The 23,970-nt window shown below is 39.8% G+C and overlaps 1 protein-coding gene across 2 annotated transcripts in view; it reads right to left on the reverse strand.

The window, feature by feature from the left end:
* Nucleotides 1-22,358, reverse strand: part of PPP3R1 (protein phosphatase 3 regulatory subunit B, alpha) — a 43,129-nt gene extending 20,771 nt beyond the window's left edge. The window contains exon 1 of one of the 2 annotated variants that reach the window (XM_061461505.1): nt 22,051-22,358. In XM_061461505.1, the coding sequence (XP_061317489.1) occupies nt 22,051-22,053 (3 nt within the window). In that variant the 5' untranslated portion in view covers nt 22,054-22,358. The remainder of the gene's footprint in view (nt 1-22,050) is intronic. The other variant, XM_061461504.1, reaches the window with a different exon arrangement.
* Between the last annotated feature and the right edge of the window lie 1,612 nt (nt 22,359-23,970).

Below are 23,970 nucleotides of genomic sequence, written 5' to 3' on the forward strand. Positions count from 1 at the left end.
GCCTAGTATAAACCATGTTTTCCTCAACTGCATCTAGACAGCAGTACTATCACACTGCTGGAGTGGCAATAGCTTCTCTTGAGTTACACAATTAGAACAAGTGGCTGGAATACTACAAATACTTTGAATAGCCTTATTATTTTAGAAGCCTTGACATTTTCCTGAATGCTGCTAGATCCCTTCAAGTTATTCCTGGTTAAACAGCAGCAAAATCATCATGTATACACAGAAGCAATTACAGATGAAGGAACAGTCCAGAGTCTACCAACAGAATGCTGACCAAACACTGAATACTGCAGAAGTACCATTTTACTAGAGAGAAGTTAAAATATGTCACTAAAGTATTTCAGTTTATAGAACATGTAGTTTATTCCTTTAAGAAAAAATGTTCTTTTCAATTTTATTCTCCAATTATTGTTCTATGATTCTATGATTATCTTCTTTTTCTCCTTTTCAGCAGCTGTGCCTTTTTACTGATAAGACTGGATAAGCCAGTAAGAATAAACTCTTACTGGACTTAAGTCTGTATTTCTTCTGTAAATTACCCATAAAAATGGGTAATGTTTCTTGATTTATCTTTCTTTGGTAGTTACTTCAAATACTAATCTCTTAAAATCAGTTTTCTACATGCTCCTCCAAGGTAGGATAGTTAAGTGCAATTATCTTGACAAGTTTCCTCTTAGTGAAAGACATGAAGAGCTGTGGATAGAAAATAAAAAAGGAAATCCGCAATTAGCAAAATTAGGAACAGAATCTAAATTCTTAGTTGAAAGTGTTTTACAAAACAGCTTGTACACAGTAAGACATCAGACTGCAAAACAGTTCTTCAGCACACATTAGAAGAATACACCTCCTGAATCAGTTTGTCTGCATGCTACCTTTCAGCATGATCTACAGCTTTTTGTAAATAGCTGACACTTAAATTAGTATCAGCCTTCAGTTCGTTTTCTGCTTCTATAAAAGCAGAAACTGTGTTTAAAGGCCAGCAAGCCACAATGTCAGCTTAGGATTCATCTCTAACACAGTCCTCAAAAGGTGGTGTGCGAGTGACTATAAATACAAATGAACTCTTGGAACAGTTTAAAGTTACACTGTTTCAAAGCTTTTGTTTTTATAGCAAGACAATGAATTAACGGGACAAGTGTCAAGAATGGTCTCTTAAGATCTGTTTAGTACATGTACAAGAGTAGTTGTCAGAGATTTACTATTTCTGAAGCAACATACAAAAAAGCATAATAAGCTCATCCTTGCTGTAAATGGTCTCAAACATGCAAACTGCCCTGACAGTGCTGTTGGCTGTTACACCCATGGCTGTTAGACCTATGCACCAAAGCTTCACATAGAAACAAAATGGCTTTAAGATAATAGAGGGCAGATTTAGATTAAATGTTAGAAAGGAAGTCTTCACTATGAGGGTGGTGAGACACTGGCACAGGTTGCCCAGAGAAGCTGTGGCTGCCCAATCCCTGTCAATGTTCAAGGCCAGGTTGGACAGGGCTTGGAGCACCCTGGTCTAGTGGAAGGTATCCCTGCTTATGACAGAGGGATTAGAACTGGATGAGCTTTAAGGTCCCTTCCAACCCGAATCATTCTATCATTCTACGATTACTAATGTTTCTGCATTCGTGTTTTTGTGCATGCACACCTCACCGGGTGTTACCAAGACATTACATGTTGTGCTTCCTATATTTGCTCCTGAACCTTCCACACTATTATCTTTGTTATCACAAGAAAGAAATTACAGTGTGCAAGTGAAACAGTTAACCAAACCATGTCAGCTGTGGGGGAAGAACTAGGGATCATCAAGATAATCAACTTCAGTTCTCAAGTTAGACAAAATGGTGTTTTGCATCATCCACTACTACAACTGGACAGGAATGGGAGTAGTAACAAAAAAAGATGGCAGAAGGTAGGCAAACCTACTCAAAAGACCTTTCTTCCTCTTCCACAGACAAAAATGCTTCTCTATCTTTTTGCATTCTTATTCATTAACAAGGACTTGTGGAAATTACCTGTTGCAGAGAATTCTTCCTCCTCCTCATCCTCCTTTGAGTTCATTTTCCATGCTTTGCCATTTTCATACAGCTTTAACAATGAAGAACTGCCAGCTTGGTGAAGAGAAGTTTGGGTTTGGTGACAGTGACTGCTGTTTAACAAGTTACTAAAGCTTTGACTGTCATGGGTCAGCACCATGTTCTTCAAACACCAGACAAGTCGGCAAACTAAAAAGGATGGTATTTGTTATCAAGGATCTAAAAGCTTTTGCATTAATAGAACATTCCACAGGTACATCCACACTGCTTTAAATATGTATTAATATCAGATGAAGCTCAGGAAGCTGCAAGTCACTTCAGTATTTCAATTTCTGAATCAGATGTTGGTCACAGAAGCATGCAAGCTCTCATGTACTGTAATGTGTATATTTCATATGTGACTTACTGGAGCAATTGAAGCCTAAAAGGAGTTTACCAGAGCACAGATGAAAGATGTGCCCACAGTCTCTGTAGGCACCACACAAAACATGGCCTAAAACAAGACAAACAAGAACAAAGTCTGACTGGAAAAAAGCAGCAAGAGAAACACCTTCATCTACCACATTCAGAAATGGGGGGGGGGGGAAAGGAGCAAACTAAAACAACAAAACCACCACTGTAACACCCTCAAAAAAATTACTCAATACAGAGAAGCAGTGTCTTAGCCCAACAGGAGCATGTGAATCAAGGAAAACATGTTACCAGTTATCTTCCAATACACTTAACAGGAATACCTCATTTGTACATTACAGAAGGAAACTTGTAAAGGAGATGTTATAGATAGTATCAGGGAATTTGGCATTTATGTTTGACTCAGAGTAATTAAGTCACCTTTTAAGTTTTTCATTGCAGTCACTGGAAAAAAAGAAATCTACTTACAACTGGGATTATCACAACACAGTTACCCAAAACTAAGACTGGACTTAAAATATGAACTGATAATAGTGCAGACTAACAGCCAAAACCCAGAATTTAACATCTACAAATAAAAAAAAACAAAACAAAACAAAACCCAAACAAAAAAACACCAAAAAAAAACCCAAACAAACCACCACAAGCTTGGTGTCGTATTTTCTCATGCAAAGCAACTACTAAGTGCTCGCTTTGCACAAGAGTATTCCAAGCATAGAGAGTGCAACTCCCACAAATTATCTCCTCGGAATTAGCAGCTCTTTTAGGCACAACGCTTCTACTCAAATACTAACAGAATAAATCTACCTGAGGTTCTTATAATCATACTAATGTTGAGTCAGATATTGTGATGCAAAAGAATTAAGTAAAGCCAAAAAATTCAAGAGCATTATATTAGAAGGCATGTAGAAGTTCAAGCAACTTCAGAGCAGTGACAGTTTCACTGCTGACTCCATATTGTCTACCTAGGTTCTATGAACATGGCCCACAGAAAAAATTAAAGAAATACATAAAAATGCCTGATACCCAGCTCACATTCAGTAAGTTCCAAAATTAAACATCTTCTAGCAATATGCTGTACTATATTTCCCAATCTTACGTTATTTTCCCAGGCCATCAACAAACCCACACAACTCTTCCGAGGGGCAGCTTAATTCTTTGTCCCTCTAATCCTGAAGCTGAGATAGTATGAGAGCAGTTTAAGGTGCAAGACTTGCAAGCCAAACCCAAAGAAGACAACAGTTTACTGAACCTTCAACAATTACAATTTTCACAGCTTCAGCTCTATGCCCCACTCCTTCTTGTAACCAAATCCGTGCAAGAGTCCCATTGCATATTTCACAGCTATCACCTTGTCTGTCCACAAGTCCAATATAGTATCTGAAAGTTGGAAACCATCTCATTACACTTCTGGCATTTGCAGCGTCAAATCTGGGCACCTTGTTATCTTTTGGAGTGAATATTTAGTTGTCCACAAATTCAACAGAAGGAATTAAACAGGAATTCTTGCAGGTTATCCAGAAAAGCAAGGGATTACATGGGAAAAGGCAAGGAACAAAAACACAGAAGCAACAGTAATGGTACCACGTAAGTAGCACAGACCACAAATCTGACTTGTAAAGGAGTCTGGCATTCAGCTAGTTCATTCAGAGTTGTGCTCTCCTGCTCTTTACTGAGTAAAGCTTCCCATTAAAATCAGTAATTTTTATTATTAACCAAACTTTAATGGCTTCATGTACTGAATTTACAGAATGGCATGGGTCATGGAAGAAACGCAAAACATGGTCTTTACCAAAGAAGTCTTGCAAAGGTGCCTGATCGAAAAAATTACAGTATTTTTATGGAAGAGTACCCATTATGTTTCTTTAATTCTTTACTCAACCAGAAAACAGGTGAATATTACAGCAACAGATTATAGTTACTTCCTCCTGCACTTCTGAACACAAGATCCATTTGCCGAAGTAAACTATGAAATTTCTATATTGACCTTAAGTCTTGGTTAATGCTTCCTATGACCTGTTAAGAGTTCCCAGTGTATGCAGAGACAAGGACTGGATTCAACATGCACCAAATTTTAAGATGCACCCCGCATATATGCATATATATATATATATATATATATATATAAATAAAACAAAAAAAAAATACCACACAAAGCACGCTTGAACTTGCTTTTAAAGTTATTCCAAGTACTTTGGGGACACAATCGCTTTGCCAACTATGACTGTTGGTTATTGGGAAAACCCATAAAACTGTGAGAGGAAAAAAAAAAACAAACAAAAAAGCCTTGCAGGAAGGCTATTTAATCTAGTTCAAGAGTTCAATTTATGTAGGAATTTCTCTAATGATTTTTAATTTCTCTGACTCAGCTATAACACAATACTTGAAGCTTCTCAAGCTGAAGACGTTAAGCCAAACTTGTCCAACACACAGAGAAAAACTGGAAACTGCTATCATCTAATACTTGGACCCCTATGGAAAGATTGTTATTTTACAACTCTAAATTTACCAAGAGATTGCTAATATGTTTTCATCTACCTTCTATTCACATACACAAACATTATCCAAATGTTGATTTGGATACAAGAGTTGAAGAAACTGAGAAGCATGTTTTAAAGGCCCAGACAATGTAGTTACGGAAATGTCAAATGCTTTAAAAGGTCTAAGAATATTTTCTATTAAAAAAAATAATCTAAAAGATGTCATGACAATTAACAGGTTTCATTTAGGATAAAAAAAATATAGTTATATTTAGTTAACACATTGTTGTCCAACCAATTTATGGCTTCCTTTGAGGAGACAGAGGCATTTTATTTTCTGGCAGCCGCAATTTTCAAGAGGATACAACTATCTAGCATGATACATCCGTAACTCCTCAGCACCTCTGTTACAATTCCAGCTAGCTGTTTAAGACTAGTGACATAAGCCTGCCAACATACTCTTCTATTCCACCTTCCTCTTTGGTTACGGCCTTCGTTCTGTGACTGCAGCATAAACTGTTCTCTCCTCTGTACCTGCCGATGAGTGTAATCATCAGCCCTTGAAGCTATGGTAAATTCTGGTCCAACGCTTTCAGTTACACGTCTTAGAAGGTTTACTAGAATGCTGATAAACCACTGAACTTGTGTCAGAGTTCACTTTTGATGTGTGATCTTAACTCTAAAGGTGAAACTACAAAGGTACAAGGGACAGATCTTACAGCTGCTGTGAATATTCTCAGTTCCTCACCTCAATGCTAATCAACAGTAAATATCAAGGAAATCTGCAAGTATTCCGTAGCCAAAAAAGGGCACTGCTAAAAAAAAAAAAAAAAAAATCAAAATCCCCCCCCAGCTTATTTTAACTTACCTTTGGAAGGAGAAGATTTCAAGTTTTAAATGTGTTACCCTCAAAGCAGCCTAGATTTGTTAATGCTGCCTCTCAAGAAAACACTCTGTGACCTTCAGTACTGAAGTAACTCAAAAAAAGATTAATACCTAATTCTTCAGCATGGCATTTACATTGCAAACATCTGAGATAATGAACCAAGGCAAAGGGGATTGCTGGATTTGGGATTACAGTAGAGATCAAGTCAGGTTAAAGCTGTTACAGCATTCTGGCACTGTTGCTCTTTGCAAGTACATAAAGTGTTATAATTCCCTTTGCCACATGTAAAAAAAAAAAAAAAAAAAAGGAAAAATGAAAAAGTCTTACCACAAAACCCTTATTTTGGATGTATTTATTCAATCTGTTCCTAACAAAAGAAGTGACGATTCTGTAGAATATGATTCTCTCTTGGGTGTACATCAGGTTCCACCACATCCCCCCTCAGGATGCAGGAGGCAAGAAAGACCATAAAAAGCCTTAGGGAAAGCCTGCAATTTACTCCTTAGTCACCATCTAATCCAGCCTGCTCAAGCTCTGTCAGTCATTTTAAGGGAAGCCACTTGTCCTCTAGCTGGCAGTTGGCCAGTCACTTCTGCTATGCTTTATTTAAATCCTCCACTGTCCACAGGTCTCCTCCAGCATGAGATATTAATGGCTTAAGGCCATCACAGTAGCTATTCTAGGATATCACAGGGAAGCCCTAAACCAAGAAGCAAACCCGGAATTAGAGATAGCTACTGTTGCCAAAGCTTCTACTAAGCAGGAAAACTAAAGGAATCAAAAGTGTAACTGTAAGAGGATTCAGCCTTTAATAAAACTTTGGCTTTATTAATATTAAAAGAAACACAGAAATAAGAAGTGCATCTACTGAAATGCAATAAAAAGTCCTTTTAAATTTTCATGTTTTCGATTTGTTTAGGACTGAAAAGCAATCCATAAAGTGTTCATTTATAGCAGGGATTATTTCTATTCATATACATAAATGCCATAGCGTTTCCTATCTGAACTCAATTACAACTGCAGAGCTTCTAGCAAAAATCTAAACTTAATTGATCTTGAAGGTACGATGAAGTACTTGTTTTAATCGTGTATCTACACATACAGACATACAACATTATTTACTTAGCCGCAGATAAATGGTGCCTCCAAGAAAAATTGCCTCCCAAAACAGAATGAGACATAAGGACCAAATAGAAACATGAAAGAAAAAGTTCGTAAAACTCCATAAGATGAAAGCAGGATCAAAGATGGAAAGCAACTTTACCCCAAAGTCCTAGTCCTGAATTTGGAGGAGAAAAGAAGTCATCAAATCAGACCATATACCGGTAATACCATTCACTAGATACGAGTCTGTGTGCACAAATAATTTTCCAACAAGTCTGATGTACACATCGTAAAAATCTAAAGGATAAGTGAACTGCTTTAGACTTTGCATCATTCGATTGTTGCATCTCTAATGTGTGAATAATAAAGTTCTCTTCTATGATCTCTCAGTTTGCAATATGTCAAGTAGATAATTGACAGTACTAAAACCAAACATACTGCAGTTTTTAAAACAAGGTGAGGCAGAAAAAAAGACTGCTGAACCCAGGACACACATTTATAGAAAACTAACCAATTTTGTTATATGGAGGAGAAAAGCAAAACCTCTTATGTACAAGAAATCATAAGCTCTCATGACAAAACAGCTCAGAGCTCTCACAGCAAAATCTTGCTTAAGCACTGCAATCTGTAAATACAACTTATGAGAAAAACAGTCACAGGAACAAAAGCGTTAACATTATGAGCTAACATACAATTCCCTCTGTGGTATTAGACAATTTCACTTTTGGCAGTTCCCAGCTACTGCTCTTTAGAGGCAAGAACCCAATCTACTTATGCAATCACTACAGAGCTGGCATTTCTAAAGCTTGCATCACTTTTGAAAATTCTCAGAAGCCTGTAATTTTAAGTGTATAAATGAATAATGAACTCTCCAAAAGGAGTTTCCCAGAAAGATTCTGGAGCAACTCAACCTTTAGTAGGGGAACAATAAAGTTCTGCCATCACTAGATCAGAGTATGCTCTGATGCAATTAGGAGTTCACATGACAAGTTAGTCCTCCACTGCTTATGGAGGAGTCACAAAAAAGTTTTCAAGATGCTAATTTACTTGTTCCACTTATGTTGACATATTGGTTTCACCTTCAAAACCTCTTCCTAGGTTTACTACAGAAGACTCTTCACCGAAGTTTATTCAATTCCCTTAGCTAAAGCAAAGACCACAGCAGCCTTCTTTCTCAACTTTAAAGATAATTACAATGAAGTTTCCCAATCTATCCACCCCATGACTGCGTTGTTACACAAAGACCACACTAGTGAAAATGAAAACAAAACTATGCTGTCCAACCAAAAAATCTGGAATCCAAGTACAACACAAGTTAGAAGATACAAAGAAGACCACAAGGCAACAGACATATCAATGAAAAATTATATATATAGAAAAATCCCAACCATAAATCCCCATGAATAATGAAAGCGGAGTTGTAAAGAGTTCTAGACAGCATTTCAAAGGCAGCAATTTTGTCAGAATATAATGCAAAAGCTTATAACAAAGAGTATGAGAGAAAGCACAACATGTGACTGATTATACCAGTGACTAAGGCGCCATGGGATTATCAGAGCTAAGGGTCAACGTCTTCATAACAAAGAAATTACACCAACTTACACTTAATGAGGTATTAAAGGGAAACAAAAAACATATCATGTTGATCTTGTTCTTCAAGATACTGATAGATATAAACTGGGCATTGGCCACTTATGATCATCTCAGATTTAATCACTTCATTTCCAAGAAGGCATTTCCCTTTATCGCCAAACACGAACATAGCAACTGCAAGCAGTAAATTGTGTTATGCTTGTGTGAAAAAAACAGCTCCAGATTTGGAAAAATAAAGTAACACAGAACAAAGAAAACAAAGCTTTGCTCAAAACATGAAGCCAGAGCATAAGAAGTATCCCTGAAAACCTGGAAGGACTGTGAACCAAGTCACAGTTTTCACCGGCAGTTACACCAGATCATACTCAAGATATTATCTAGCATCTTATAATCTCTGAAATAAAGACAGAACTACCCAAAAGAGTCAAAACACCTGTTTCACAAGTAAAATATTTAGTAGGCAATTAAAGCACTTTCAGCTTCTCCCTTTCTCTGCAACAATTTGGAGATAAAAGTTTCTGCCCCAAGAAAACAGACCATGTTCAAAACTTCCACCCCAATACAAAGCAATAGAACAACAGTCCAGCAGAACTGGGAATTAATAACTGGCTGCCCCACATAGAAACAGGAACAGAACAGCTATTTTACAAGAAGATATTAACTTCACCTAAAGCCATATTGAAATATAATTTACTATATATAGATACACTCCCATACGGCTGCTTTCGATTATACCAACTTAATTCCCAGCTTCCAGGTACTATAAAACCAAAAAGAACTATGGAGCTTCAGCTAACAGCTCTCTAGAACAATCCCAGTAAAAACTCTGCCAAGTTAATGGGTAGCTCAAATACATCCCCCCAGAATTAACAGAAATAGTCAAAAAATGAGCTGCATTCTCTGTAATAGATCCAGTGAGGTACTCTCGCCCCTGGATTCATGAGAGGTGTGAAAGGCAGGCTTCCTTTCCTCTGCAATGGTTTGTAAACATGCTTTAGTATGTTGTGGAAATTATTGTCATTTAAAGGTTCACTACTTATTACCATGCTTGCAAATTTAAACTTTTTCAGGGGGTAATTTTCAGAAGCTAGAGGCAAGCATTAACAACATCTATAGAATCAAAACCCCTACCCTCTTAAAAATATGGCTTGCGACACTTCAAATACAGAAAAAAGTAAGTAAAACTAAGGGTGACTCAGTCTCCAGGAGTTTCTGAAATTCCTGATTTTGTCTGTACCAAGATGATCACATATAACACCGAAAGCCCTAATTGTACAGGCAGAATAGATCACTTCTTTTTTCTATTCCATTCTAATAGAATCTACTGCTCTTCAGCAATGCTATGAGCATTAGAAAAGGAGCACCACAGAATCATAGCCTGGTTTGGGCTGGGAGGGACCTGAGAAATCATGGAGTTCCAATCCCCCTGCACTGAGTGGAACATCTTCCACTAGACCACGTTGCTCAATGCCCTGTCAAGGTTAGAGCACTTCCAGGGATAGGGCAGCCACAACTTCACTGAGCAACCTACTTCAGTATCTTGACTACTCTCACAGTAAAGAATTTCTTCCTAGTATCTGATCTAAATCTTCGCTCTTTCACTTTAAAGCCATTCCCCCTTGTCCTGTCACTACATGCCCTTGTAAAAAGGGCCTCTCCAGCATTCTTGTAGGCTCCCTTTAGGTACTGGAATAATACTTTTCATAGGAGAGGGTTTTCCAAAAGTCAGAGAGTAGCAATAGTCACAGAATCCCAAGTAGAGAAAATAAACCTCCTCCCTAGCTTCTGCAAGAAATGGCTACAGGCCTGCTTTGTGCCTGATCAGATATATCTCACATGTGTATGAGGCTGTGGCAAATATGAAAGATGAGAACCTAGCTGGAAATGAAACAGGAGCATGTTATCCCTAGACAGCAACTGACAAACAGACCAATTAATGTATTTGTTCCCAATGTATCTCATAAAGGTCTCTCAACACAAGCAGCTTGTAAACTTGTGAAAGCAAAAAAATAAATAAAATTAAATAAAAAGGGAGATGAGCATCAGTTAGTAAGCTTAGAAGGCTTCCGTTTTTCAGGAGATTCAGACATAGATTCATCGTTCCACTACAAGCAGTATTTGTAGAGGGGAAAGAAAATAAAGACATTCTAGAAATGAAGCTAACACGCTGCATCATACAACTGAATTATACTCCTTGGTGCAAAAGACTATCCTACAGTGGAATACAATTCCCTATTCATAGAAAGAGGTTAGAAATACTCAAACCAATGTGATCAGTGCATCTTTCTCTACCAACCAATTATCCTGAATTTTAGATTTTAACAATGTATTCAGTAATGAGTTAACTGCAAAGATTAAGGCTTTGGCAAGACTTGCACAGGTATTTTTTGAATGGATCTGAGAAGGCATGAAGGAAAAATAAAGTTGATGCAGCTGTACTGTATACAACAGTCTACTAAGAGTTTAGAAGAGTCCAACTTGATCAGGAAAGTTTAAGTGCCAATTCAGAGAATATAATCAATTCAGACAGGCTGTAACCACAGGGACTTAAAACAGATTCAGGACAGTCACACAGATCAGCAGGCTACTTGATCAAACGGTCTAAGAGCAGAGAAACAGGTTGCATAAATAGACGCTGTCATCAGCCTTCCCTCCCAGTTAAAAAAAAATCATGGAGAATTTAATACCACTTAGTGCTAGAAAGGGCCATCTGAGGTTGGAAGAAGGGATAAGTGTTTTATGGCTGCCCAACAAGAGGAGAGAAAATGGAAATAGTACAGTGAAAAAAATCACAAATGGAAAACGACAATAAACAGAATTGTCATTCAGGATCTATCGCAAAAGAGGCTGAAGAACACTGCAAAGAACTGTGTGAAGGACACATATCTGAAAACAGAAAAAGTCATTTGACTTCATGAACTGACAAGAACAGAAAACAATCAAGGAAGCAAAGATGCAGAACTGGGCAAAATGTGCAAGTCAAAGGAAGAAGCAGACTATGCTGAAAGGGAATTGTTGCATAGAAACAGAATGTGCAAAACAGATTGTATTCCAGTATTACTAACCATCTCTAAGAGTTAACAGTAATCTTAATACTTTGGGTTTGGGGTTTTGTTTTTTTTTTCCTCCCTTTTCAAAAGGAAAATAACTTCATCAGAACTTACAGCTGTCAGCTATTAAATTGAGACATTTTAACAAGCTCTGGTTTAGGTTATGCCACTCAGGGACTCATGAAGAATTCAGTAAAGAATAAAGATGAGTCACACAGTTTGAAAACAGGCCCTACCAACACTGTGATCCAATAGAAAGGGATCAAAATCATTGTAATTAAAATATCAAGAATTTTACAAAACATTAAACAGGTTTGCCAGGTATTACCAGCTTCCATTTTAAGTCACACAGAAAAATACCACACTGCTTTCAATTAGGGTTTTCACTGCAATGGAATATTCCAAACTCTTGAAACGGTTTTCTTTATATGACCTGTGTCATGGAGAAAATACTGACTTGTTTTTTTAAATCATAACATTGAGGCGACGTCCATTCAGGAGTTGGTCATCTGAAATAGTATTCAAATGCAATTAAAACCATAGATTATTTTAGTTCAAGTTCAACAGGGCAGGAACTAACTTGTATCATATTTATGTAAAGAACGCAAATATTTAATATTCAATATCAAAGAGAGACATCTAGCACTTTAGCTACAAGCTAATAAAAGTGTACTAAAAAGATTAAATTAGAATTCCAACCCAGTTTTAATAGCTTATAAACAGATGTCCCATCCCTGGAAGTGTTCAAGGCCAGGTTGGATGAGGCGTTGAGCAACCTGGTCTAGTGGAAGGTGTCCCTGCCCATGGCAGGGGGTTGGAACTAGGTGACCTCATAGCAGCCTTCCAGTATCTGAAGGGGGGCTATAGGGATGCTGGGGACAGACTATTCATTAGGGACTGTAGTGACAGGACAAAGGGTAATGGGTTCAAACTTAAACAGGGGAAGTTTAGATTGGATATAAGGAAGAAATTCTTTACTGTTAGGGTGGTGAGGCTCTGGAATAGTTAGAATAGTAGAATAGATCAGGCTGGAAAAAACCTTAAGATCATCTAGTTCCAACCCCCCCTGCCATGGGCAGGGACACCTCACACTAAACCATGTCACCCAAGGCTCTGTTCAAACTGGCCTTGAACACCACCAGGGATGGAGCATTCACAGCTTCCCTGGGCCACCCACTCCAATGCCTTGCCACCCTTACAGGAAAGAATTTCTTCCTTATAGCCAATCTAAACTTCCCTTGTTTAAGTTTTAACCCCTTACCCCTTGGTCCTGTCATTACAGTCTCTAATGAAGAGTTCCTCCCCAGCATCCCTATAGCCCCCTTCAGATACTGGAAGGCTGCTATGAGGTCTCCATGCAGCCTTCTCTTCTCCAAGCTGAAGAGCACCAACTTTCTCAGCCTGTTTTCATATGGGAGGTGCTCCAGTCCCCTGATCATCCTTGTGGCCTCCTTTGGACTTGTTCCAACAGTTCCATATCCTTTTTATGTTGAGGACACGAGAACTGCACACAATACTCCAGGTGAGGTCTCACGAGAGCAGAAGGGCAGGATCACCTCCTTCAATGTGCTGGTTACACTCCATTTGATGCAGCCCAGGATATGGTTGGCTTTCTGGGCTGCAGGTGCACACTGAAGCCGGCTCATGTTCAGTTTCTCATCCAATAATCCCAAATTCTTCTGTGCAGGGCTGCTCTGAATCTACTCTCTGCCCAACCTGTAGCTGTGCCTGGAATTGCTGTGACCCAGGTGTAGGACCTTGTACTTGGCTTGGCTGAACTTCCTAAGGCTGGCATCTGCCCACCTCACAAGTGTCAAGGTCCCTCTGGATGTCATTCCTTCCCTCCAGTGTATCAACCAAAACACACAGCTTGGTGCCATGGGCAAACGTGTTGAGGGTGCACTCAATCCCACTGTCCATGTTGCTGACAAAGATGTTGAACAAGACTGGTCCCAACACCGATCTCTTGAGGGACACCACTCATTACTGTAAATGATGTTTGCATAATTTTTTTTGGTAAAGAGTCACAGCACTTGCTGAAGAAAAGATTCCTTCATCCTGTTAGAAATCAAAGCTTATTAATTGCTGCAACTAACAATACAATTAAAAACAGCTGTCCTGAAGAGCTGTAAATTCCCTTAAGATGTAAATCTACATAAAAGCAAGCACGAAAGCACATGCAAAGCAGCATTAGAAAAAAATACAGCTATTTATAGGGTCCACAAGTCCCAAAATAAGTCAAGCAGACGCATCCCTGCAGAGCCCCACTGTCTTTCAGTAACAATTACCAGTTGCTTTGGAAGCTCACAATCAAGAATATAGTCATTCAAATTCAAGGCACAGCACAAATCACAAGTGCATCCACTCCGCAAAGAATGATGCAACTGTACATGTAAATATAATCTGCCCACAAAACCACAGGCTACTGTTTTTCTTCGACTTCCTATCTTCTCTTCATACGCTGTAGTTCCAAAACTACTGCTTGAAAACCTTAAAGGCACCATATAATACGTATGTATTTGTACACCAGTCTGGCATGAACTGCAACTCAAGGAACACTTCTAATCTTAATGTTTTAACCACGCCTTGCAAGATGCTGGGTAATATGGATTAACGTCACAAAACATTTTTGACACAGCACAGATGCTAAACAATACCTCTGAGAAAGCAACCACAATCTAACTATTGCTAAAAAACACCCACTCTCTCACTTAAACCAACTCCTCCCAATTCTTCTGGAATCTTTAGCTGCTCTGCCCCTACTACCGAGCATTACAGTACTACTACATAACTACATATAATGCCAAACTTTAAACCACCATCTACTACTTCCTCCCAATTTTAGTCCCTTTTACTCATGTGACTTTGTTTTCTCATTAAGAAAGGGAATTTGACCACCTTATAGCTCATTGCTCATTTTTTCTTGGCTTCTTAAAAGAAAACTTTTCAAAAGTGAACTCGCACCAACAAGAGGGCTGCAACTTAACATTCCAGACTACACACAATTCAAATTTACTAATCTCTCCAATTTTATATTTGCCACTAATCTGATTTTTTAATGCACTATATGAAATAAAAAATTAACGCCAGCAGTGCCAAATACAAATGCTTTAATATTATTACTAAAATAACAAACCTTAGTGTTTTCAATGAACTATTTCAGGAAAGCTAACCCCATTTTTATGAGAATCCCTGAAAAACTTTAAGAATATGTAGGGAACAGATACTTCACTAGATACCTCTATGAAGAATAACGATTAGAGTGCTAAGATAGTTTCATTAAATGAAATACAAAAATCAAGTTTATTCATTTGGGATTTTTTGTTATTTCTGGTTAGAATTTCTATTAATCCTTTTTTTTTCTAGACTTGTTAGCAGATCTACGTGCCGTAAAGCTTTTATCAGAAAAATCCGTGACATGTTGCTCCAGTGTTATCAACAAAGCTGACCCATGACTGCTCAGACACCAAGGTGCTAAGCCTGTTAAGTAGTGGCTCAATAGTAAATTCAACTTCCCCAAGGGAACATCATTACATACACAACACCGAAAGAGCTGTTCTGTCGTTACGTCTACAAAGCATGCAAGAAGTTCTTTGTAAGCTCAGGCCTAATGCCATATCCATGAAGTTTATTTCAAAAAATAAAAAACTCCTTTTCAAGTCCTCTCTGCCAGCCATAGCATCTCTGAGCACAGGGAATTCAAGGGAGTTCTTTCAACTTCAGCGATGCTATTCAGAAACCATGCAGTCAGCAGTGAAACAGCAGTTTTGTCTTTCACTACCTATTAAAAAAACCCCAAACACCTGATAAATGTACAAAAGGGAGCTATTCTCAGGGTGACAACAGAAAAGGGGCAGAAAAAGAGAGAAGCACTGTAGCTGAGGTCTTCCTTACCAACGTTTCTAGCTGTTTAAAATAAACAGTAAAAAAAACTCCGTATCTGTCACAAATACACCACAGAAAGAAGTTCCACAGCATTTCAAGATGATCCTATGATTATATTGTTGTGAGAATCACAGCTGAAACCATTTTTCCAGTAGCTGGGCTTCTTCACAAAAATATATTAATCCTGGCCTTCACTTCTGGGCTTCCTGTCTGCTATCCCATCCCCTATTCTCCTATCCTTCCCGATTTGTTACTTAAGTTCTTTAGCAAAAGCCTTACTACATTTTTTTAATTCTTACTTTACCTAATTTGGACCATGATACAAAGTGTCTGCGAACTTCAAACTCCATAAGCTTTTTAAAATAGGCACTGTATCAGCTTACTAAGGGAGTTCTGATCTTTGCCTTAAAGAGTTTACTTAAAAAAAGTCCACCAACACAAGATTTCACACATATTCACCTGAGAGTATTTCCTCACACAACCTGTTCACAGCTTGGAAGCCAAGATTGCTCCTGTTGGCAGTTCATGAGCAATGCTGTCCTTTAATCCAAAGCATTTAAAGGGTTTCTGAGACTTCTTTAATGCAGTTAAGGATTATATATATCACTAGGGATTCTTCCTTAATTGTGGAATGGAGTATCAATAGCAGAGCCAACTGAATGTCAAGTTATAAACAAGTCAGATATAGTCTCCAGCCTGTTTTGCACCATCTACATAGCTTCCCAAGCAGTTAAAGTAGTAACATGCTTGTGGCTGCGCTAGGTACAATCTAAAAAGCAACACATAAAACATTTTAAAGGTCTCTGTGGAAAAGGCCTAAAAAAGCAGGTACCAAATTAAAAATTTCAAGCTACACATTTAGAAAGCTACATTAAAATGCTAAGATTAAATTTTCCTATTTAAAAGAACTGTCACCCCAAAAACTACTTTACTTGAGAGATGTGGGTTTTATTCTTAGAAACACCTGAAACTTTAACAAAGAAATAACCTTGCCACAGACTTTTCCCGTTCAGATTACATAGAACAGGCCTAAATAGGAAGACAAGCCATAGCTTAAGTTCAGCCCTGGTTAAACTGATCTCAATATTCAATATTCCTAAGGAAATACAGAATTTCACACAGTGACCAAAACAATCTAGCTACATCATACATCAAGCAGAATATATTGCTTCTAGTCCTGTATTTAAATCACTACGAAATCATGAATTTCAAATACTTTAAGTTTCCTGATCATTGGTCCAGGGAAACAGCAGTGAAAATACTCCTACAATACTTGAACTTACATACTGAAAGATTTATCTGTTCCCCAGATTAAAAGATGTTGGTCCATATCCAAGTCTGTCCCACTTCATTCAGCACATTAAAGCAATCTTTGTAGCAGATCTTTCTCAAACTGCTGGTGTTGAGATTATTTTAGGCCACTGACATCTAAGAAACTCAAAAGCTTTTACGGGATATAAAAAGCCCATTTCCAGGTGTAATCTCTAAAGAAATCACTTGAAGTGGGTAACGCTGCTACAGAGATGTTGAAAAAAGGCTGCGTATGCCCAAGCTTTCAATTACTGAGCACCACCACATGCCTTAAGCCAAATGGACTGTGCCAGCATATTTTCTGGTGGCTGCATTCTAACTCCAATAATTCATCAGCCCCAAGACCTCAAGATTTATTTACTTTAGCAATTAATTTGATTTAGACTTATTTTCAGAGCTACAAATTTTCATTTCTGACATCACATACTCATGTATAAAAAGGGCCTTAGATAAGTTATTACACCTCACAAAGACCTCAAACTTTTTCATATGTAAAACAAGAACAACATTTACCAGCTTCAGGAAAGTACAGTAAGGTAAGCACAGTAAGGTAAGCTCCTATGGGTCTTTGGGAAAGAAAGAACATATTTAAGTATTTATATAATCAAGTCAGCCAATAAAATTCTTACAGTTTCCCCAGAGTTCCAAATTTTTTTTCTGTTTTAATTAACAGCGGCAAGTAAAATGAGATATTTATTTTCTTACTATATCCTACTCAGAAGGTTCCAACTGTGAAACCTTTAAGCATAAGCACTATTGACTCCTCTCTCAATGTAGATTTATGCCTTTCATCATTCCTTCCTCATCACTTCAATCTTGACTCCCCCAGTGCTTGCTCCTCCAGAAGCAGAGGAGTATGATCATAACAAGGGCCTCAACAGGAGCACCTTCCCCATTTCTGCTGATGATTCTGGCAAAGCAAAAGCATGTAGGAAGCACGGGAACAGCCAGCCCTTTTTGCCCCTGTGGTCTTTCTGTAAGGAACACACAGGAATAAAGCTTAGGAAAAGAGAAAAATATCCTGGCCAGAAGAAGAAAAGGATGGAAAATAGGGAAATGTGTCACTAAATGAACTGGCTGCCGATCAACAAAGAACAACGCAGTGTAATTTTTCTCCCAATTACAAGTTTACAAATGATACTACCCAGAGCAGGGAGAACAGGCTTGAGAGGAAAGAGGAGTGGCAAGGAAATAAAGACCAAATTGCTTTCAAGAAGTCATATATTAGCTCAAATTACAAGAAAGTTTTTCCTACAAACACATTTTCTGGTCACCATTTCATATAACTAAACCAAAGTCTTAATAGTTTCATGTTCAACTCCTATTCAGACTTGTAACATTTTAGGAGAGGGCACAATTTTCTTAAACTCGGCTAAACACAGGCAATAAAAGAGGGCAGGAAAGTAAAAGATTTCTTTTACTAGCAGGGAAATCAAAGCAATGTTGAAAAATATTATGCCAGTGCAATTTATGAATTACAGTAGAATACTATTAAGCAATATATTTAATAGTACAATTAAAAAAAGCTATTCTTTCTGCAACGTTGCCAGGTAAGCACTGTCTCAAAGCCTAGCTACAAGCAAGCTGTAAAATCTTCACTTGTAGATTAATTGCTTCTTGAATGTATTATGTCAATCAAAACTGATAAATAATTTTCTTATAGTAGCTTGCCTACACTTTAAAAACTTCCTATATACCTTTCTGACATACAAAAATGAGTGAAATGAAGAGACAGCAAGAGACCAAGAAATGGTTTAGCACTAAAATGGGTATTTCTGCCTCATTTGTTTCCCCAGAAATAACAAAACTACTAAGACCTCCCTTTCTGGCACCGATTGACAGAAGACAGTCCCATCTCTTTTAAGATATGAATTAAAAAAAAACACAACAAATTGGATGTTATTAAACTCACTTCTTTAAACCTTCCCTTTCAGTGCTAAGTCAGATGCCTTAGAAAATGAATATTCTGAAGATCCTGATTCATGTCCACCACAAACCACTTTCCCCTCAACTGCTCAATTTTCATTTCTCCCTGTTAAACTGTTTAACCATGTAAAGGCAGAAATCTATTTCTATTGCAGTAACAGTGGAAAAAAATATAATTAGTTTTTAAAATGTCTCCTCCTCCACCAACAGGATCTGTAGATCACAGGGTTAACTTGCATATTTAAACTGGGCCTCTGTGCCTCTACAAATTACTTCCAAAATAAAATATATTTTTTAAACAAAGTGGCTTAAATAAGCCTACCAAATACTTCTTCAGACCTAAACATGTGCTTTTTGAATCCTAGACCAGTTATTCTACCTGTGGTGGAAGACCACCAGTAGGCTGTCAGGCACAAGATGGACTACCCGAATGCCTCTGAGTTCCTGCTACCTGTCACAAAACTGAACTGACTGTTTCAGATGTCTGTAATGATAGCTGCGAAATGATTTGGTAATGGAGTAACTAGGTTTTTCTTCGGCTAAGAACCAACCTACTTAATACAATCCCTGGTAAACAGTAAACAATGATTTAAGACAGTCTTCTGGGTTTTTTCTGGCTTCTTGTGAAAAATGTTCTGCTGGAACAGGAGGCTTCAGTAGTTTAGAAACACTGTTAGATTAGATTCAATTAGAGAAAATGCACCAGAAGCACTGCTACTCAAGTGAGTCAAAACAACTGAATAGTCTAGCTAAGATGGTGCACCATGTAACAGTTTGGGGTGACTCCTGAGGAATTCTGTCTTCTGTCCTACAATTAGAAAGCTCAAGAGCTGGATATGAAACCAGAATATACACCACCCAAAGAAAACAGAATTTACCTATCCAAACCTGAGATTGTTTAATAGCACCTATCTGTGCTATTTACCTTTTCCTAGAAAATACTACTCACAGAAAAAACTTGCCAAGTCAACTCTGACAGAAATAGCATATCAACATTACTTCTACCATTATGTAATGGACACATCATCTTACGCTCTGTCAATAGATTATTTTAGAACTGACTGCAGCAAAACATCCAGCACTACATTCTTTGACTCACTAGATGTTTATGTTTTATCGTAAGCTACCTACTATGAACACAATACATTCACCTATTCCTTCGCTATAACTGACAGCTCTCCAGTCCTGTACAAATACAAAAGAAATGTTACTTCAAACTGTGAAAAAGAACTGCTCTCTGCAAATTAAGTAAAGGTTGAAACAAGGTCTATCTCATTACAAGTGAATGCTTTCAGTGACAACATCCACAGTGTAGTGACAGTAAAAAGAATGACAGCTAAAAGGGTTTTTTTTTTTAATGTTTATCAGCTATTTAGTTTTAAGCTTGGTTTTCAAACTATGAGGCATCCAGGATCAGCTGTTATCAGACCCACCACACTGATACAGCTATAGTGAAGACTCTCCTGGTGTAGTTACTGCTTATATGAGCAAACACCTTTACTGGTAGAGATAATATCCAGCATACCTTTTTTCCCCCAGCATCTGCATTTGCATACTGCAATTGATCAGACACAAACACTGTTTAAGAAATCGCAAAGTAATCGTCAACATTATTGCACCACCAAAATATGCTAGGACAAGTTTAGTTACAACAGAATGGAGGAAAAAACAAAGTAAATCATAGGTTCATTAAAGGTCACTAACACAGGCATCATGATTAAATAACATTTTCTTCACGTTTATACATATTAGTGTATCAGGCAAGTCTTTGAGAACAAAATTTGCATGGAAGACCCAACTAATGAAAGCATGAGCACAACTGCTGTGTGGAAGATGATCACTGTTCATCTATACATTCACAGTAATTAGCAGTACTGCAACTACGGCAACAATTTTTAATCATAACTTTTTTCAAGTCTTTATTTCACTAATACCTTGTTCTCAAAATACAAGTTTTCTTTTCTCACAGTCTTAATGTAATCCCAGACTGCATGAAGGCATTCAGCAAACACATTGGTTTAGTGTCCAACTGAAAACAAACCTTTATACATTTCAAAGTATTTTTCCAAATACATGCCTAACAGACATTGAAGTGCACATGCAAAGACAGACTGAGCACAGCACATCAGCTTCTGCTGCAACTTTATTTTTTAATGGAAAGACTGCAAGCCCCTGCTTAAAACCAAAAGGAAACCCATTTTCGACTCTGTGAGATCTAATGTGAAATGTGATAAACAGCTGGCCTTGCTATTAACGGGTTAAGAACGAAAAAGTTTACACCACTTCTATTTCTCCAGCTGTAAAACCAAGATATTGCCAGAGTCTTCCTGAAGCCAGGGTACTGGATAATTTAGGCTAAAATAAATGTTTATTAAAAAAGGGCGTTGATTTCTTGGCAGCGGTGAAAAGCAGGAGACACCCCTAGTGTCGACGTAAAATACTACAGGACTCCATACTGTATCTCTGGGTTAATTTTACGGCAGCAAAAGGGAAATTTAAATCGTCATGATTTAAAAAACAGAGCGACTCAAATACACACACCTGAACGTACCGCATACCTTCTTCCTGCGGTCTCAAAACCCACATGCCTATCATATTTGAAGTGTCAGCTTTCTAAACGCGCCCCAATTAAAGTATACATTATCTAGCCTGTCTCCCTGCCATGGGCTACGTGCATTATAGCTTTCCGGTCTGCACACGAACAGAGAAACGCTGCTGCACCAAGGGCGGGGGGGTGGGAGGGAACCCCATTGAGACTGTAAAACAACCCCCACAGCACATCGCTACCAAAATGCCGGGCTCGCCGATACATCTGGAAAACAAATGAAGCGCAGGCCGGGGAGGGCGATCCCCGGACTGAGGGGAAGGGGGGGCCGGACTGAGGGGAAGGGGGGGGGGGTGGAGAAGCGGGTTTGGGGGCGGGAGTGAGGTGAGGGGGTGCCGGAGGACGAGGCGGGGGGAATGGAAGGACCGAGCGCCATGAGCGCTGCCGGGGCGGGGGGAGGCGGCAGGAGGCGGCGGGGCACACGGAGGCGAGGCGGCGGCGGTAGGCGGCAGAAGGGAAGCGGGCGGCCGTGCCTACCCCCCGGAGAGGCGCGGGACGGCCACAGCGGCGGCCAGCGGGGAGAGCGGGAAGGGGAAGCCCAGCGAGGCTCTCGCCCTAGGGAGGACGTGGATGGCTCGGGGGCGGGAGGCGGAGGAGACAGGTCAGAAGCAGGGCAGCAGCTGCGAAGCGGAGCGGCGACCGGGCCAGGCCGCGGGGCCATTGCCTCGCCCCTCACCCCCGAGGCACGGCACAGCCGGGTCTGGAATATTCCGGCGGGGCGGGAGCGGGGGGTCTGCGGGGAGGAGAAACGAGGGAGGGTCCTCACCATGGCGGCGGGCGGGTGTCAGGCGTCTCCCCCACAGATGAATCCACCGAGCCCCGGTCTCGCTGTTGCGTGTTTGGCGCCGCCGCGCCCCGGGCCCGACGCTGCCGCCGGCTCTGGCTCAGCCCGGCTCGGCTCGGCTCGGCTCGGCTGAGCTCCCCTCACTGCGGCAGAGGCTGGCACTGACCCGCAACGGCGCACAGGGAGCGAGGGAGGGGGCGCGAGCGGCGCTAACGCTCGGAGGCGGGGGCGGAGCCTCCCACATCCGGGTACCAGCCACGCCGAGCACCGCCCTCGAGAGGGGGCGGGGCGCACGGTGACGCCAGCCAGCGAGGCGGGGGAGGGAAGAGAGAGGAGGGGAGGACAAAATGGCGGCGGGGCGGGCGGGGTGCGAGGAAGCGGTGGTCGTTGTGCTGGGCTCTGTAAGAGCGGAGGAAGTGGTGTGGTGGTTCCTTTTAGAGGGTCTTGCATGTTGAGTGTTGCCACAAGATAGGTCTGTGTTTACTGCTGAGGTCTCTGTCCAGGGAGAGGTTCCCTCAGGTGCTCCAGAGCTGCTGTTTGGCTGTGTTCCTCCACGCACACCCTGCTTAGGTTGTTGGAGCCCGTGGTGCTCGAGCTTCCCTCTTTGTTCTTGTGTGGATTCTGCTGTCTGTGGAAGAAAATAACCCATGCAGAATGTTCAGCACAGGTGGCCAGTGGAAGCACAGCTGTGAGTGGTGCCTCCTTTCTTCATCTGGCTGTTTTCTCAGGGTTTTAATGTTACGTTATAAAAGGCTATCTAGGTTGGAAGATGCTCAGTACTTCACAGATTTTGGGGTATCGTGTTTCTAGAGTGTTAATAATGAGTTACATAAAACTAAAAGAAATGTGCTGTGATGAAAGTGTTTATGTGTACGTTTGTGGTTTGATGCTGGTAGCTAATGCTTTGTGCCCTGGGTATTTTGCAAAGTAAAAGGACTGATAGAGTTGAACGCAAATGAAGATGAAAGATGCAGTCTCAGTAACCCCTTTGAGGCAAGATGTAGGGCAATGCAACCGCTTGCATAAGTAAGGCTGCCCCTCAGGGAGTGATCTCTCTATATTGTAAGGCTTTAAGTAGGCCAGATGACACCTTCAAAAACCTCTGTGAAGGGCAGAGCAAAATACTGAGTAAAAATTGGTTGATTTTATGTTCTTTTTAGCTGTTTTTGCTCTTCTTTCTGTGCTCGTTCTGCTGAATGTGTTTATTTTGGAGCACCACGACACAGCACATAACACCGTGACAAATGGTGATGTGAAAATAATAATTGCATATAAAATATTGTTGTGTTAGTACTGCGAAAGAGAAGATTCAGTATCATGTTGATGTTTTTTTTCGGGCATTTGACCCTTGGCTCACAATAGCTACGTATTTTGCCAGAGAAATGCCTGTCAATTCTTCCAAGTTCAAGGTGAATGACAACCTAATTTGTAGGCAAAGGGAGGGCTGAAGTACTGATTTAAAACCAGGTTAATTTTTTTTCAGGACCATAGCTGAGCATGAGCTTTCCAGTTTAAAATCGTAATTTTCCTTCCCTTCAGCTCCTTCTGGAAAAGGAGCTGCTGCATCATTGTTGCCCTGTTTGTGGGAGTCTGAGCTGGTCAAGGGCTAACACAAGTTACCTTCAGATTTCCTGGAGAAACCTGGAATCTTGACATCAACTGCTGATGTGCAAATGCTAAGAGAAAAGGGGCATCTCCTGTATGGAAGCCTGATACGGAACGTAGATAATAAAGGGTGACTGTGAAGTTCAAGAACAGATCAGAATTTCTCATTTAACAGATTGAAGCAAAGTGCAGCAATAAATGTGCAGTTCTTAGAAACTGTTAGTGACTGACGAGGCTTCTGTTCAGAAGCTGATATCCAGCATGCCTTCACACCTGCAGAAAGGAGTGAGCTTGACC

Source organism: Pezoporus flaviventris, unplaced genomic scaffold (assembly GCF_033815535.1).
Source record: "Pezoporus flaviventris isolate CSIRO_AGI_PZ_B2104156 unplaced genomic scaffold, CSIRO_AGI_Pfla_v1 ptg000031l, whole genome shotgun sequence".
Lineage (NCBI taxonomy): Eukaryota > Metazoa > Chordata > Aves > Psittaciformes > Psittacidae > Pezoporus > Pezoporus flaviventris.